The sequence below is a fragment of the Camelus ferus genome, chromosome 27 (assembly GCF_009834535.1).
Source record: "Camelus ferus isolate YT-003-E chromosome 27, BCGSAC_Cfer_1.0, whole genome shotgun sequence".
Classification (NCBI taxonomy): domain Eukaryota; kingdom Metazoa; phylum Chordata; class Mammalia; order Artiodactyla; family Camelidae; genus Camelus; species Camelus ferus.
Window position 1 is genome coordinate 13,696,787 of NC_045722.1, and position 18,465 is coordinate 13,715,251.

Sequence of the window (18,465 nt, forward strand, 5' to 3'; positions counted from 1 at the left end):
AAAGTTTCCAGGAATTTATCCATTTCTTCTAGGTTGTCCAAATAGTCAGTGTACAGTTGTTCACAATATCTCTCATAATCCTTGTTATTTCTGTGGCATCATTTGTAATTTCTCCTCTTTTATTTCTGATTTTATTTGTTTGGGGCTTCTCTTATTTTTTTTATCTTGGTGAGTTCAGCTAAATATTTGTCGATTTTGTGTATATTTTCAAAGAATGTCCTCACACTTTCATTTGTCTTTATCATTGTCTTTTTAGTTGCTATTTATTTCTGCTCTGATCTTTACCATTTCCTTCCTTCTACTAACTGGGCCTTGTTTGCTGTTTTCTTTATAGTTATTTTAGGTATAAAGTTAGACTGTTTCATATTTGTCTTGTTTATAGAGGTAAGCTTGTATTGCTATAAACTTTCTCTTAGAACTGCTTTTGCTGTATCACAAATATTTTGGAATGTTGTATTTCCATTTTCACTTGTCTCAAAGTTTTTTTTTTTTATTTCTTTGTTAACCCATTCACTATTGAGTAGCATGTTGTTTAATCTCCATTTATTCTGAGGTTTTTTTTCAGTTTTTTTTCCTTGTAATTAATTGAGTTCTCGTTTCACACCACTATAGTCGGAAAGGATGCTAGATATGATTTTAATCTTCTTGCATTTACTGAGACTTGTTTTTTAGGCTAACATGGTATCTGTTCTAGAGAACGTTTTATGTACACTTGAGAAGAATGTGTATTCTGCATTTGAATGGAATCTTCTGTATGTGTATGCATGTGTATGTATGTATATATATATATAATAAGTCTATCTGATTTAATGTGTCCTTCAAGGTAGATGTTTTCTTATTGATTTTCTGTCTAGGTGATCTATCATTGATGTAAGTGGGGTCTTAAAGTCTCCTAATATTATATTTCTATCAATTTCTCCTTTAGATCTGTTAATATCTGCTTTATATATTTTAGTGCTCCTATGTTGGATGCATGTATATTTATGAATGTTATATATTCTTGCTGGATCAAGGTGTCATTGTTGTTCATTATAATGCACTTTATAAGCAGTGCCTAGTCCACTACCTTTGCTATATATTTACCTTTCCCACTGAGATTTTTACTTTCATATGTTTTCTTGTTATTAATTAGTGCTACTTCTTTTCTGCGTAAGGAAGGCCCTTTAACATTTCTCGTAAGGATGGTTTAGTAGTGATGAGCTCCTTTAGCTTTTGCTTGTCTGGAAAATTCTCTTATCTCTCCTTCAATTATGAATGATAACCTTGCCTGGTATTCTTGGATAAATGTTTCTTTCAGCATGTTGAATATGTCATGCCACTCCCTCTGGCCTGCAGAGTTTTGCTGAGAAATCTGCTAATAGCCTTATGGCGTTTCCCTTTGTCTCTTTTCCTTTGGGGACCCCCTATAATGTGAATTTTATTCTGCTTGATATCATCCCGTAGGTCCCTGAAGTTATTTTCATTTGTTTCTTTTTGTTGCTCTGAATTCCTTTGTTTTGTCTTCCAGCTCACTGATTTTATTCTTCTGTTTTATCCAATCTGATGAAAAAACCCCTCTCATGTTTTTGGTTTTTTTTTTTTTTTTTAAGTTCAGTTATTGTATACTTTAGCTCTGTGACTTCTGTTTGGTACTTTCTTACATGTTTATCTCTGTTGAAGTTCTCACTGAGGTAGTGCGTTCTTTCTCCAAATTCCATTAGCATCTCTATGATCATTACCTTGAACTTTTTTATCAAGTAAATTACTTATATCAGTACCATGAATACCTCTTTCTGAGGTTTTGTCTTGTTCTTTCATTTGGAACATATTTCTGTTTCCTCATTTTGCTTGACTCTCTATTTGTTTCTATGCATTAGGCAAAAAAAAGCTACCTCTCCCAGACTTGAAGGAGAGGCCTGGTGTAGGTGACGAACCTTCTTATTCCACCTGGACCTAGCTCTTGGTTGTCTCTCAAACTTGTGTGATTGTCTAAACCAACTGATTTATTCTCGCTATGTCTCCTATTGAGGGTCTGCCAAGACCTTCCAGTGTTCCAAGGGGAGAAATCTCATTTAGCACCTAGTTTCAGGCTAATTGGAAGCCAGACTCTTGGGGAGCATCTTAAAATATGCAAATATATACAGTCTTGTGTCATAATCCCTTCTGGTCTTCAGTCTAGGAGATCTGGTGGTGTCTCCTGAGCAACATTTACATCAGTGGGGTGTTGCAACACTAGACAAGCATAAAAACTCCTTTCTGCAATGTCCCTTTGAGCTGTAGCAAGGACCAAAGGAACATCCAGGGATGGTGTCGCACTGTTTACATTTCCTGGAAGTGCTCCTTAGTGCCTAGATGTGTGGGAAATCTGAAGCCTGTCCCTCAGGCTGAAGCTCCAGGCTAAGTAAATAGGGTTTTTCATGGTAGGACTGAGGTTGTGTTTCAGTCTATAATCTGTGCAGTGCCTTGGGAGTGGTGGCCTGCCAAGAATGATCTTTCCAATTGTTGCAGCCCCATGGAGCTCAGTAAACCCATGTCCTTTGCTGCTTAATCAACAGGGCCAGGTGATTAAGGACTGTTCTCTGTGTGAATTGTATACACCCACTGGCTTTGGCAAGGCAGCTGGAGAGTGTAGGAAGTGGTGCACACTCACTGGCTTTAGAAAGGCGGCAGAAAATGTCTTGACTGTGTATGCCCATGAGTTTCAGCAATGTAGTGGAAGAGTGTGCTGACATTAGGCTGGGTGTGGGAGAATGCTGTGACCACTCTCACATGCCAGCTCAGCCAGGGAACAAGGGAATGTTGCAACTGTCTGTGTTCTCTTGCTTCACCGAGGCAATGAGATAGTGCCATGACCACTTGCCCCTGTCTGTCTCAGCAAGGCAGCAGGAGGGTGCTGCTTCTAAGCTTATCTGCCTGTGCCAGCAGGCTACGTGGAGAGAGCAATAATGGCGTCTGCCAGCACCTCCGTCCCTGAGGAGAGTTTCAACTGACCTCTGCCCTTCCAGCAAATGCTTTTAGATTAGCAAATGAGTCTATTTCATATATACTCTAGGCACTGTTCAAACTGCTGTTTTTTTTCTCTGGGTCTCAGAGTGGGTAAGACCACATGTGAACCCTTTAAAAGGGGAGTCTCAGTTTCCTATAGCACTTTGAGTCCCTTGGACATCAGCCCTATTGGTTTCCTAAGCTAGATATTTTAAAGGCTCATCCCTCTGATGTGGATCCCAGGCAGGTGCTGAATGTGGGGCACCAACCCCTCACTCCTCTGGTAGAAGCACTGGACCGATGAGATCTCTCCCCATCATGTGTTGTCACACTGGCAGTGGGGAGGAGTTCTCACCAAGACTCTGTCTCAAACTTTCCTACCCTGCCCCATGTGGTTCCTTGAACCTTTGTTATGGAGAAGCAGATCATCTAATTTTCAGATTTTTTTCAGAAGGAAATGATCCATATCTAGCTGTAGATTTGGTGTGTCCATGAAAGGAGATGAGGTCGGGATCTTCCTATACTGCCGTCTTGGTCCCCCATTCAAAAGTTTTATATATGATTAAACCATAATTATCATGTCTGTACATTTTAGTAATTTTAAACAAATATGGTTTTGTCATTCATATTTATAAATAAATATAATATATAATATAATTATAATACATACTTAGTATATAATATACAATGTATAAGATTATATATTATACATATTTATATATGACATATATTTATATGGTATATACATTTATATGTGTTATTTATATATTCATAAATTAAGACAGCTTACAATAGCCAGTTATGCCTCTCACTTTTTTGCCCAAATGCAGTGTAAGTATTCTGATGAGTTAGAGAATTAAAATGAATATTCAGGGACTTCCATTTCTGGACAGATAGAGAACTATTTCTCCTTTTGCCTCTTCATCACTCTCCCTGGATATTATATAGAAAAGAAATATAATGAAACTCTGAAATATGGAGAGAAGAAGAAGACCAGATTGGGACTTACAGGCCAATATGGTGGTGTGTTACCTGGGTTTTCATTTGGCCTCATACAATCTAGTCTTGGAGTTGGAGAAGCTGACAGTCTGGAAAAGCCAACAAGTGCAGACAAAGAGCCCCAACAAGAGCTTATTCTCTTTAGCCAAATGATGAGAAAAGGAGTCATCTAGCAAAAAAACATAAGTTTTAAATTATAATAGCTCCATTCCAGCCAAACCCCACAGAAGAAAAGTTGTCCTACCCTCATCTTGCCAACAGAAGTGTGGCAAACCTGTATTTCTACTCTCATCAGACTGCACTGAGGTGTCCCAAACCCTCTTCTTTCCCCTACGCTAAGGAAACATCCAAGAAGGCAGAATAAAGCCAGAACTTTCATCTCCAATGTACAATAATGAGGTCTCCTACCCCTCAATACCAGTGGAAACCATGTAGGGAGCCTGGACTTGCACACACAACTATTGGTAACAACACCGTCCCCTACCAGTATCAATAGAGACCAGTAACAAGGTACTCCTGTCCCTTTCACCCAGAGTAGTGTTAGTGAAGGCCTAGTGGGGAGCTGAAACTCTCACCGATGCCCAGCAGTAACAAGAAGCCCTCAGCACTCTGGGCATGAATGGAGCCCAATGGGGACCCCAGACTTTCACCCCCACCTGGTGATAATAAAACCCCTTCTTCTCCTGTCTGAGTGATGTCATAGGAGCCCGGTTCAATCAGAAGATTTTAGTAAGACCCATAGTCTCATTGCAGACCTAAAATGTTTAGATTGCAATAAAAAATTACTCATCAAACCAAGAGACAAGACAATCAATAGATGCCAACACCAAAAGGACACAGATATTAGAATTATCTGACAAGGATTTGAAAGCAGACATCTTATAAGTGTTCCACTGAGTAACTATGGACACACATTAAAAAAAAACTAATTAAATGTCTCAATAAGGAAATAGAAAATCAACAAAAAATATAAGAAGTATAAAACACTCAAATGAAATTGCAGAAGTGAGAAATACAATAAAAGAAATATAAAACTTGGCAAAGAAACAGAGAGTCTCAGCAAGGAAATAGAACTTATAAAGAAAAACCAAATGGAAAGTTTAGAACTAAAAAATACAAAAAAATGAAAAAAAAATCCAATGGATGGGCTCAACAGCAGAAGGGAAGGAGCATGGGAAAGAATCAGCGAACTTGAAAACAGAACAACAGAATTATTCAATCTGAATAACAGAGTAAAAATACACTAAAACAATGAAGACACGATCCAGACCCTGTGAGCTACAACAAAAGATCAAATATTCATTTCGTCAGAATTCCAAAAGAAAATAAGCTGGAAAAGTATTCAGAGAAGTAGTGGCTGAAAACTTCTTAAACTCTGCAAAAGATGTAAACCTACAAATACAGAAAGCTGGGCAAATCCCAAACAGATAAACCCAAAGACATCTACCAAGACAGATCATAGTTTTCTGAAAACTAAAGACAAATTAAAAATCTTGAAGCCAGTGAAATAGAAACTTTAGGATAACAGCACTATAGTGGAAAGGTAACTCCAATGGCAGCAGAGGTCTCCTCAGAAACCACAGGGGCCATAATAAAATGGAAAACCATTTCTCAAGCATTGAAAAAAAAAAACAAAAACAACTACCAACCTAGAACTCTAAAACCAGAAAAAATAGCCTTCAAGAATGAAAGCAAAATAGACATTCTAACAGGAAGTACGAGTGTCAGGATCTGTTGCCACCAGATCTAACTTAAAAAGATGGCTAAAGGGAATCCTCTAAACAGAAATGAAGCAATAAAATAAGGAATGCTGGAACATAAGAAAGGGAGAAGGAACAACAGGGGAGTAAAAATATAGATACAGACAATAGATTTTTCTTTTCCTTTTGAATTATTAAAATTATGTTTGACAGTTGGAGCCAACTTATACAATTGCATGATATTGTTCATATAAATATTTAAGATACTTATATTATAAATGAGATGGTAAGGGGATGTATAGGGAGTTAACTTTTTTATACTTTGCTTGAACTGGTAAAAATATGGCACCAGGAGATTATAAGTTATGCATATATAAGGTAATATCTACAGCACTAAAAATATATACATAGAGATACACTCAAGATCTTATAGAGAAATAAAAATAGAATTCTAAAAATTATCCACTAACAAGGAGATACGTAAAACAAAACAGAGATTTAAAAAAGGGAGAGAGAACAAAGGGAAAAACAATAAAATGGAAGTCAGCCCTAACTTATCAATAACATTAAATGTTATATAATTGTCTATTTATGCTAATTAAAAGAAGAATTGTCAGAGTGGATTTAAAAATGTTCTGAATAAGTAACTCACCTAAAAATATAATGAAATAGTTGTATATAAAGTTAAGAGATGGAAAAGGTATACCATGCAAACAATAAACAAAAGAGAGAGAGCAGCAATGTCCATACTAATATCAGATAAAGCAGTCATCAGAGCAAAGCAAATAAGCAGGGACGTAGAGGGATATGATGATAAAAATGCGAGTACCTCCAAAAGTCATAGCACTCTCGTACGCATATGCACCAAACAACAGAGCTGCAACTCATGTGAAGGAAAAACTGACAGATCTGAAAGGACAATCAGACAAAACTATAATTATAATTTAAGACTTGAACACTCCTTTCTCAACAGTTGATAACAACTAGGCAGGCAATCAGCCAAGACATAACATAGAAGAGTTCAACAACATACAATGAACCAACAACATGTAACTGACATTTACAGGACACTCCCCACCCAATAACCCAGCAAAACACATATTATTTTTCAATGCTGACAAAATATATAACAACACAGACCATACCTTGAAGCATAAATAAATCTCAGCAACTTTAAAAGAACTGAAACAATGCAGAGTGTGTCCTTTGACCAAAATGGAATCAAGTTGGACATCAAAGTCAAAAAATGAAAAGAACATTTCCAACCACTTAGAAAGTAAATAAAAACACTTCTAACTAATTCTGGAAGTCAAAGAAGATGTTTTAAGGGAAAGAGAAAATACATTGAACTTAATGAAGATGAAATATAACATACCAAAATTTGTGGCACGCAGATAGAACCATGGTGAGAGGAAAATTTATAGCAGTAAATGCTTAGCTTAGAAAAATCTGAAATCATAAATCTAAACTACACCTCAAGAAAATAGGAAAATAAGAGCAAAATGATCCCAAAACTTGTAAAAGAAAGAGAATAATAAAGATAAAGGCAGAGAACAATATAACTGAAACAGAAAAACGATAGAGAAAATCAATGAAACAAAGAGCTGACTGTTTGAAAAAATCTATACAATTGACCAAACCCTAAGTAGCCTAAAAACCCTAAAAAAGAAAAAAGGAAGGAAGGCACTAATTACCGGTATCAGGAATAAAGAGGGGCTCTTACTACAGACTGTGTAAATATCAGAAGGATAAGGCCATGCCACCAAAAGCCCTGCACACAAAAGTATGACAACTTATATGATATGGACCAATTCCTCAAAGAGCAAAAACTACAATTCAGCCAATATTAAATAGATCATTTGAATACCTGTGTAACTAAGAAGAAAATCAAATTCATAGTTTAAAACAGCTTGAAACAGAGTTTTCCAAACCCAGATATTTTCACTGGAGAATTCTACATAATGATTAAAGAAGAACTGACATCAATTCTACATGCTCTCTTTCAGAAAATAAAAGAGAAAAAAAGACTTTCCATTTATTTTATGAGCCAAGTATTATTCTAATACTAAAACCAGACAAAGATAGTAAAAAGAGAAGAAGATAACTACAGACCAGTATCTCTCAGTAAATGTAACATTCTTAACAAACTGTTAGCACGTTGAATTCAGCATTCTGTAGAAAGAGTTGTACACCCTGACCAAATGGAGTTAATTCCAGGAATGTTAAGACTGGTTCGATATTCAAAAATTAATCAGTATAATCCACTATATTTATAAGCTAATGAGAAAAAATCACATGACCAGATAAATTTATACAAAAATGTACTTCACAAAATTTAACACCCATTAAAGAACTCTCAGACAAAATAGTAATAAAAGGGGACTTCCTCTTCTATATATATGAAATAAAGCAGCAAAAATAGACACCCAGAAACTTGAAAGCACATGACAATCTGGAAAAGACTATAGGATAAGTATGTTTAAAATGATTAAGAAATTAGAATAAGTTCTGGAAACATAATGAAAGAAAAAGGTACTTTTGATAAAGAAAACATGAACTTGAAAATTAAACAGATTCTCTCCAAAAGAAAAAAAGACACAATAAGCAGCTCAATGGAATAGTTAAATAGCACAGAAGACACAGTTAAACAGAAAATTAATAAACAATAAGAAGGATGTCGAGAAGTAGATTTTAAAGTAAATTCGTAAGAGGTGATATTCAAAAAGATAATGGTTAAAAGGTGATAGTCCTCAAATTGAAGAAATACCCTGGAAAGCAGGAATATAAGAAAAAAAATAAAGTCCATAATTAGACACTTCAGGATGGACACCAATAAAGAAGGAGAAATCGTAGAGAAATTGAGAGAGAAAAGACAGACTACCTTTCCATGAAAGACATTTAAATAAACAGGTTTCCCATTGGAAAAAAAAAAAAAACATAGGGTAAACTAGATGGAGGGAACGCTGTGTGACATCTCTTCAACATTTCTATAAATATAAAAGTATTCCAAATTGAAATTTTAATTTTAAGATATTTAAAAAGTAATAAAATGTTGAAGCTAGTCAGAAGAAAAAAAAAAGAATGAATGTCTTGAGATGCTAAGAGAAAATAAATCTCAAACTAGAATTACATACTAAAACAAAAACAAAAACTTTCTTTCCCTTGAATGAGGGTGCAGTGAATATGTTTTCCCACACGTGAATCATGACTGAAGAACTACTCAAGTGTATACTTCTGTGAGAAAAACACTGAACTCGTAAGGAAGTAACAAGATCACAAGAAACGATTTTGTAAAAAAAAAAAAAAAAGTGCTAAACATGATGGATAACTTGGAAAACATACTCCTTCAGTCTGACAGGAATCATATATAAACAATGAGAACAGAGTGATTTAATATATTCTCTGACCAAGAGAATGTGGGCAGAGGTGATATTCACCACTTTTCTGCCTGGTCCAGAAGTGCCCTGAGCCATCCTCCACGGATTCTTTAAAAATATATACATATTTGACCCACAAACAGATTTTTTATTTTATTTAATAGAAGTCCTTTTTGTAAAAAAAAAAAAAAAAAAAAAGGAAAAGAAAATTAAAATACACACATATGTATCATATACATCATTATTATATATAGTATGTAATATATAAGTAAATGTCTATGCCATAAAATAATTATTTTAGTGGGAAAATCATATTAAAATGTTTTAAATCTAAAGTGATAAAAGTTGGGAGGACAAAAGAAGGAAAAAAAAAAAGAAAGAAAAAAAGAAAGAAGCAGAGAGGGTGGAAGGAAGGAAAGGAGGAAGAAGGAAGAAAAGGGAATGGATACAAAAGATAAACTGCTGGTGATAGATGTCCCTGGCAAGGGGTCAGCGTTGCTATATATATTCTGCCACCATTCGGTCCATTATCTTATTTTCTTTGAACAAAATTGCTCAAGTCTAGCAAAATACAATCAAATTATCTTTGACATCCCTGTCAATCTATTGCATCTTTGCAGGCAGAGCTTTCATCCCACCACCTCTTTGAAATCTTCCCTGAGAACAGTAGCAAGCCACCCTCCTTTCTGTCCCTTGTTCAAGTACTTAGTTTGATCACGCTTTTTGACATTTTACTTAAATTGTTGTCTAATATTATTGTCAGAGTAATAAGCAATTCCATGTGTGTTGACCTTCTGTGAGTGGTAAGACTGCTGGTTGCACTGCCCTTGTGCCCAGGGCAGTGAGGAATGCCTAATAAGGTACCAGCCTGGCCTCATCTCAGGAGCTGTTGGATCATTCCAGGCAACTCCCCAACCTCATAAAGAACCTCACCCTAATCTTAGCCCAGCGGGCCGGAATGGCAAATACAGCCCTGGCAAATATAGACCCCCAGCATTCTACGTGACAGAGGGCAGGCTCAAGTTTCTGAAACAAAGTTGGCAATATCACTAGGAGATGCTCTCTTGGTAGCTGACAGATTCAGCTCCCACAGGAGAGTAACAGTAATGTCAGCAATATTATGGAGTCCCTGATTCTCCCTTTTGGTCCCTCTCTCTTATTATTCAAAGATGATAAATTCAATAAGAAGATATCACCATATGCAAATTAAATTAAATGTAAATAGAAGGAAACAGCATTATGCAGAAGTCAAAGAGTGCTTCCTTTGATAGAACGGTCCTTAATATTCAGATGTGAAAAAAAAGTATGGAGGGAACAACAACAAAAAAAAAAAACAGGAGGAACCGACACTGGGGGGAGGGGGTGTATGTGAGCTAACTGTACTATTTTTGCAATGCTTCTGTAAATCTAAAAGTATACACGCTTTTTTTTAAGTTAAAAATAAAAAAAAATTAATGGAGTAAACTCTAAAAGAATGTATGGAGAAATCTGAAAATCGATTTAATTTCCTCCAGAATGCTCTGATACCCTATAAAAGCACATTAAAAAGTCACCTTGGGTAGTGTTGGAGAATCATGTGATGCAGTGAGAAAAACGGAAATCGGAAACAAAACATAAACTTAGACAAGTCATTGAGGGTGTGAATCCTGGCTTCAAAGATCAATTGAGAAATAGGAATTTACCTTCTCTGAGCTTTATTGTCTTAGTCTGTAAAATGGGTATCTTATTACCTTTTCCCTTTAAAGGATACAAAGGAAGAAAATTTCATAGCAAAAAGCCTGACACATTGTTACTCATCCGAATTTGTATTCCCCTAACTCTCCAGACTGTTGGAAGAAAGGCATGAAAATATTTTGATTCTGGCAAGTTCATCATCTTCATCCTCAAATACAAATCCATAAATGCAGCTTTCAAACACAGTTTCTAAGCAAAGCCATTAAGGAGACGCTCTCCCTTGCAACTCTTCCAAGCCAGCCGGTACAGCAATTTGCTACTTTATGATGTGATAAATAGAATTTCTTTGTTTTGATTTTTCATTTGCATATTTATTGAGATATGACGATCATAATTAGTTCTGTTTTTGTGTGTGTGTGTTTGTTTGTTTTCTTGGTTGGGAAAAAACAGCTTTCTATAGTGCAAAATAATTCTGCATGCTAACAGGGTGAACGGAACGCCACCTGTGGCGTTACTTGATGTTGATGCTGCTTGAAAACGCAGCTTTGTGGATACTCTTTTCGCTTGTTTTCTCTTTAAATGCTGAGGTAATGCTCCAGACTTGGGGGAATGCCAGGCCTCAAGAGGCAGCCACCTCCTGAGAAGTAATAGAACACTCTTTAAATTCCAGACACTCAGACTCATCCAGCATGTTCCCCCCAGCCTACTCATCACCTATCTCCCTTCTGAAAAAACTGAGCCCCACCAAATGTCTCTTCCCAATGAAAAGCAGGCCTGCTGCATCCTGGCGTTTATAGGAGACAAAGAGCAAGTCTGAATTCCCTGGTTAGTTGCATCCCAGCGGGGTATTTGGACATGTTGTTCACAGCATGCTCGCCCTCTCTGACCTTCCGGAGCAGAGCTGTGTGAATGCTGCGGCCCACTGAAGAGGTACCAGCCGCTTAGGAAACAACTCATAAACGTCAAGAGACATACAAATTATTCTCGCTATGAATATCTCGCCATCATCACCCAAAACAATTAGCGTGGTTCCCTAGTGTTTCCTATTTGCTGAGTTCTTCACATCATCACAAAGTCTGCCACTGATTCAACACTTTTAAGAGGAAGGACATAGTTTATTATTTCCTTGTGTTTTTTCAATCCTGTTTTTACTTAACTCCAGTAACAGAGCGTTTCCTGTGTACACAGAAGAGCACTAGGCATTATTGGTAAAAAGAAAAAAATAAATAACATTGTTTACCACCTACTCTGGCAGGTGTTTTGTATTTGCTCTCATTTCATTTAAAATGTAAATCAACAAATATATATTTTATATATATATAATAGATATAATCATTCCTGTTTTACAGCTGGGAAAAGAGAGACCTTTGGTATTTAAGTAATTTTCTCACTCTTTAAAAATTATACATGGCATAGACGATGTAATCAGATAAGACCAAGAAGAGCTCCTGTGTCCTGAATGAATTAAATGATTCAATTCATTTAATGAATATTGATATAAAGTCTACTTTTCCTGAGGAATAAACTAGAATGAAATATTAATTCAGCCAAAATCAAAGTCATGAACTTGGTCATGTGATTCAGAGGTCTAGGAAAAGTCCAATGCCATTCTCGCTCAAAAAGACATGGGAATAAATGTCTCACTTCTTACTGAACAAGTGACTCCATGATGGTGTGAAGGATGTGGTCCAAACTCTTCATGGAAATAGAAAGAACCGTAGAATAAAAGAGGGTGAGAGTGGAAGGGAGGGAGTTAGCAGGAGAAGAATGAGAACAAAAAAGATGGAGAGGGAGAAAGAGAGAGAAATAGAGAGGGAGAGAGAAGATTTTAGCGAAACTTGCCCAACCAATTTGTCAACAAGAGCTTTACCCTTAAGTTCTCATAAGTCATATGATAAATGAGTTGACTTAAGTGGCTTGAAGGAAAAGTTACATAAGATGCTGGTTCATTGTGCAGGACAGTCAATGAATACAAAAAAATGGCAACTGTATGAGAGAAGATCTCTTGAGTGGTCTGCTACTGTTTCAGACATGAACTGTGAATTATTTATCAAGCAGAGTTGATGAAACATCACTAAGCCAAATCACAGCCATCTGCTCAGTTCTCTTTAGAAACTCACCAGGTGGTAAAAACAGAGTTGGGGTCTGGGGTACATAGTTAGCTGGGAGAAGTTAACTAATTCATACGGATATCCAAATAAAGACCATGATGACCTTCTCGATGCTGATTGACTAGACAAGGTGTCTGTGGGCGAGTCAGTTTGTCACTGTAGAAATGAATGATGATGGTGTTGCTCGGGTTATTAGTGTTACAGTGTCCAGAAGATGTACACTGCTATGTTCACTTCCCACCATTCTCACCATGTTTTCTCAGTGAATGGTTCCAATGTTTCATTGAAATTCCACTCTATTCAGTATCTGTGGGTCATTGCTCCAGCATAACTGGGGACAGCTAAAATACTTTTACAGTAAAATACTTTTACTTTTTGTAATTTCATAAGTTCCTTTGAACAGTGAAACACGTGGTACAATGTAAGTTTCAACGGATCAAAAACACAAATAGAAACACTTTACAGCGACACCAAACAAATTGTGTTTGTGTCTCACTCAACTACACTGCTGTAAAACTCATCATCATCTCCAAAAAATTTGCAAAAGAACATCTTCTCATTGTCTGCAGAGAAATCAGAGCATCAGAGAGAAGAACATTATTTGTTAAAAGCACTTTAGATTTTTGGTTAACTTTTGTTCCACCTTTCCACGCTAAGTGGGATCACCACTCCAATTTTATATTAAAAGGACTTTCCTTTCTTCTATTATTCAAAGTCACGAAAAAATAAACTTGGCTACTGCACATAAAGTAAGCCAAATAAAGATGAACAATGCGATGGGAAAGATCAGGAGTGATTTCTCAGCGACAGCAAAACAAATTAAGTGACAGCAAAACAAATTAAGAACGTAGGACATAGGACATAGGAATTGATCCTTTGAAAAGTTAAAAAGATAATTAATCCATGCATTTATTTTTTGACTCACAAAGACATATCTCCTTAAGAATCACTCTGTATTTATATGTTATAGAACTCTTAATGTTATAAATGTGTATATATTAGTCTCGCACCAGAAATGAAAACCATCTATTGCTCAGCCAATGAATGTAGCATAACATTCTCTGCTTTCTTTATTTCAAAAAGTGCTCATTTTAAAACTCCTCCACAGTTTTCTCTTTCTGACATGATTTTACATTCTGGTGAACAGTTTTGACTCTTAACGGCTCACAAAGACATGCAAATAATAGTGCTGGAGGTGCAGATAGTGAACGTTAGTTCTAAAGCAGCTTGAGGCCATGAGCACACTGAAGCAAGAGAAGGGTAAGGAAACACGGTAAATGTCCAAAACCAAATGGTGTCCCCATGGTGGTCACTGGGCAAATTTCCTGTTACTAGGATTGAGAACCACCCTACTCCCTCCCATCCCTAGAAAATTCCATGTTGTATCTAGATTTTCTTTGGTTTCCATCTTCTCTCCTCAAATTATTGACATCTATCAGCTGATGAAACTGACAAAGAACCAACAGTCTGAATTTCAGCATTAATGTTATCTTGAAAATGTAAATATAGGATTAATTTTTAGCTGTATATTTTAGATGGGTTGGTGAGTTTATATTTTGTTTTGTTTGTTTGTTTGTTTTCATTTTTCCAGAGAGTTTCAATCCCCTGAATATTTAGTCTGCACTGGACAGCCCAGTCCCTTTTTATGCAGTAGCCCCACAGTGACTGGCCCCGGCCAGGTCACTTCTAATACAACCAGACATGTCTACCTGGCTTGTTAGAATCGGGGCACTGAGGATGTCTCTCCAGTAAAATCTGAGGCAATACAATGGGACTTGGTCTGTGTTGCTCCCTTCCCCATGATGGTCCCAGGGACTGTACCTCTTTGAGCCCAAAGGAAAATAATCTAGCTTTTCTAAACCTGGAGGCTCTCACGAGGATGTGCTGCCTCTTTGGCATTTAGAGGCAGTGGGAATGGTGAAAATTGCAACCCTAAACTTCTCTTCTTTATTATATTTTCTCCCTATCCTTCCTCAGAGGTTTTAGAGTAAATGAGAGGAAAATGAAAGCTTGCTGGGGTTTATATACATTATTGTGAAGTTGTGTCTCTCTGTTGAGATCCCTTTATCCAGAGGGGATGAATGTTTTCTTTTTTGTTTGGTTTCTTTCTTTTTTTTTTTTTTTCCAATCATGCTAACTCAATTGGAGATTTGTAGAAGTCCTTTGATATTATAAAGAGCTTCATCAAACTCACTATATCTTGGGAGGTACCTATTCAAAATTGTGTGATCTGTAGCTAGAAGAATCTGGAGTGGTTGCCTGGACAATGTCAGGGAATGAGTAGTAAAGGAAACAGCAGTTGTAAAGTACAGTGTCAGGGACTCATCTCCACAGGGACTGTGTTTGGAGGACTTGCATAATGTGACTCAGGTTGCATTTTCATTTCCATAAACATTTCCTATTCCCTAAACTCAGAAATCCTGGACAGACTAGGAGCTAAAAATCTAATATGAAGACACAGCAGAATACAGCTTGAGGGAGATGCTTAAAGGACTATGAGAGGAGCAAGTCTTAAAGGAACCAAAGATTCAGTGAAGGTGAAGTTTGAGGTCAGGCAGGTGGCTTTGAGTGGTTAGGCAGGGCAGTGTTAACGGAGGTGTTTCAATCGTATTACAATAGAGCAATGTATCCAGTTAGCATACTGTACATCTTACGTTTGCACAACGTCAGATGTCAAAGACAGTTCAATACAAAAGCTGAGACTGCTGGTTCAAATAATGGAAATATTTAAAAGTAAGGACCAAAGTAAGAACCAAGAGGGATAGACAGATGGACAAACATATAGACATATATACCTTTCCATAGATGTAACTTATGATTTCTCTTTATTTTAATAAATTACTTTAATGCAGCAGGATCTTCACACAAACAGTTTGATTTAAATTTACTTAGTATGTTAAACACAAATTGTAAGCAAAGCCTCTTCACAATGGAAATTTTATGAGCATCAAGAAACCTGGGTTGCCTCCCCCTTCCCTTAACTTAACAGAGTTATGGTCTATAACGTCTTTTTTTTTTTTTTTTTAATGGCGGTACTGGGAATTGAACCCAGGACCTTGTGCAAGCTAAGCATGTGCTCTACCACTGAGCTCTACCCACCCCAGGTCCATATCATCTTCTATTACAAAGACTTAATATTACATACCTGGGGAGATAAAGGAGCTTCCACAATCTGATCCCTACTTATTTTTTCATCTGATTTTTCAAACTATATTCTCCTCCATGATCCCCCCCCCCACCCCTTTAAAGCTAACTTGGTCTTTCGCCTCTTCTCAAATTCACTTGGGGCTTTGCTGTTTCTATGACTTGGTTCATGCTGACTCTTCTTACAACGCAATCTTTCTAACTGCTGGTAATTGAAATACCACCCCCCCAACACACACACACACACACACACACATCTTAAGATCAAGCCCACATGTTATTTCTTTCATAAGAAATGTCCATGATTATGCAAGCTAGAAATGATTACTTGGCTGATTTTAATGCATTTATTCACTGTATTTCCCCTTACAGGTCAGAGACACGTTTCAGATTAACTTGTAACTTTCATAGTTTTTAGCCCTTGCTTTACACATGGAAAACACTCAAAACATACACTAGTTAAGAAATGGCAGAAAAACTCGCTTTTTTTTTTTTTAACACAAGCAAAATACCTTCTGCCTCCAGATTAGGGATACCCCTATGTCTCTCCTGATTTCTACTTGCCACACACAGAAATTGAAGAGGTGAGCTGTTCAAGTGAATTCATCCTTTAAAATTTGAAACTACAGAAGTGACAGTGATAGAACGGGCCATTTCTTTACAAGACCATTTGCTGAACCTTCAGGTTAATCAGTGTTCTTATGTGCAATTCCAGTTTGCTTGCCATAGGCAGATATTTGTGTTGTCTGTCTTAGGAAAATAAAAAAGTACTAGAATGAGATGTTCACAGCTAAAAAGAAAAGGGCAGAAATGGATAGACATCCAAAATTTGCAGGATGAGAGGCAAGAAGCTCGAGAACCTATATGAAAGATCAAAACCAGGACTGCTATTTAAAGACTCTATTTTGTTATCTTGGGAACTGTCTCCCAAATTCTATGTTTCTATCAGGCTCTCAGGTTTCAGATAAAAGGATTTTGTGTTGCTATTGTTACAGACTAAAAGAATTCTTTACACAGGCCTTTTTGTTGTAAGAACAAAATCAAATCTCCTTGCCTTCTGAAACACCCAGGGATTCCAAGGAGTTCACAGAGCAATGAATTCTGATCTCAGTTGTGAGAAGAAAACCAGATGGTTCTTGGTTTCAGAACATAGATCCATATACACAATCACCTACCATTAAATTTGGTGCAAAACTTACCATTTTTTGGATGCCTGGTTCTATTTTGGTTAAAAGTAACCCATTTAATCTATGGATTATCACTTTTATCACACACGTTTTTCCTGACAATGAAGACATGATAGTGCAGGCAGACTGGCCACTATTCGAGGACTATCAACATCACTGGGAAAAACCACTGAATAAGTGGAAGAAGAATGAAGTAGGTATGTTGATCAGACATTATATGTTGTAGAGAGTGGTGATCCTTTTTCCCTTTAAGTAGATAAATCAGCAACAGGTGACATTTGAAGAGATGTGAAGTGTTGAGGACAGACTCCCATGCCGTACCAGCAGACGGCTAAGAATCAGGTGTGTGATCACAAAAAGCGTGTGAGAGAAAGCCGTCAGTACCTTCCGAGAGAGAGAGAGGTTACCCCAACCCCAACAAGCCAATTTTAATTTATCCCACATTCAGTTCCAAGGGAACTTAATTAATAGGGTATTAACAGACAGAATCAATGTTACTATAAACATGACTGTTGACCTTCAGGGAAGTATTTTGATTTGAGCAGTTAACTAGGTACAGCTTGAGTTGGGTTAATGAAAAAAAGTTCTAATTGTAAGTGATGATTATGGCCTTTTTAAAATATCAAAATTTGAACTCAATAAAGACAGGCTCTGAGGATCATAACTGTGACAGGAGGTAAGAGACTATGAGTATCCTGTCAGAAGCAGGTCAGAGATAGTCTGTCACAGGGAGACAGAAAATAAATACCCCTCCAGATCCGGCAAGCCCACTTCTGGGCATATATCAGGAGGGAACTCTAATTCGAAAAGACACATGCACCCCAATGTTCATAGAAGCACTATATACAATAGCCAAGACATGGAAGCAACCTAAATGTCCATTGACAGATGACTGGATAAAGAAGCTGTGGTATATTTATACGATGGAATACTACTCAGCCATAAAAAAGAATAAAATAATGCCATTTGCAGCAACAAAATAATGCCATCTGCAGCAACATGGGTGGACCTAGACATTGTCATTCTAAGTGAAGTAAGCCAGAAAGAGAAAGAATATCATATGACATCACTCATATGCAGAATATAAAAAAAAGAAGAAAGAAAAAGAAAAAAAAAAGGATACTATGAACTTATCTACAAAACAGAAACAGACTTACTGACATAGTAAATAATCTTATGGTTACTGGGAAAAGGGGGTGAGAAGGGCTAAATTTGGGAGTTTAAGACTTATAAATGCTCACTACTATATATAAAAATAGATTTTAAGAAGTTTCTTCTGTATAGCACAGGGAACTATGTTCAATATCTT

At 36.7% G+C, this 18,465-nt stretch overlaps 1 protein-coding gene across 5 annotated transcripts in view; it reads right to left on the reverse strand.

Moving 5' to 3' along the window:
* Positions 1 to 18,465, reverse strand: part of AGBL1 (ATP/GTP binding protein like 1) — a 702,585-nt gene that overhangs the window by 95,536 nt on the left and 588,584 nt on the right. The window contains exon 23 of one of the 5 annotated variants that reach the window (XM_032469255.1): positions 3,950 to 4,132. The exons of the other annotated variants lie outside the window; for them this stretch is intronic. Within the exon in view, the coding sequence (XP_032325146.1) occupies positions 4,129 to 4,132 (4 nt within the window). The 3' untranslated portion in view covers positions 3,950 to 4,128. Of the gene's footprint in view, positions 1 to 3,949; positions 4,133 to 18,465 lie in introns of those variants that run through there. 5 annotated transcript variants of the gene reach the window in all.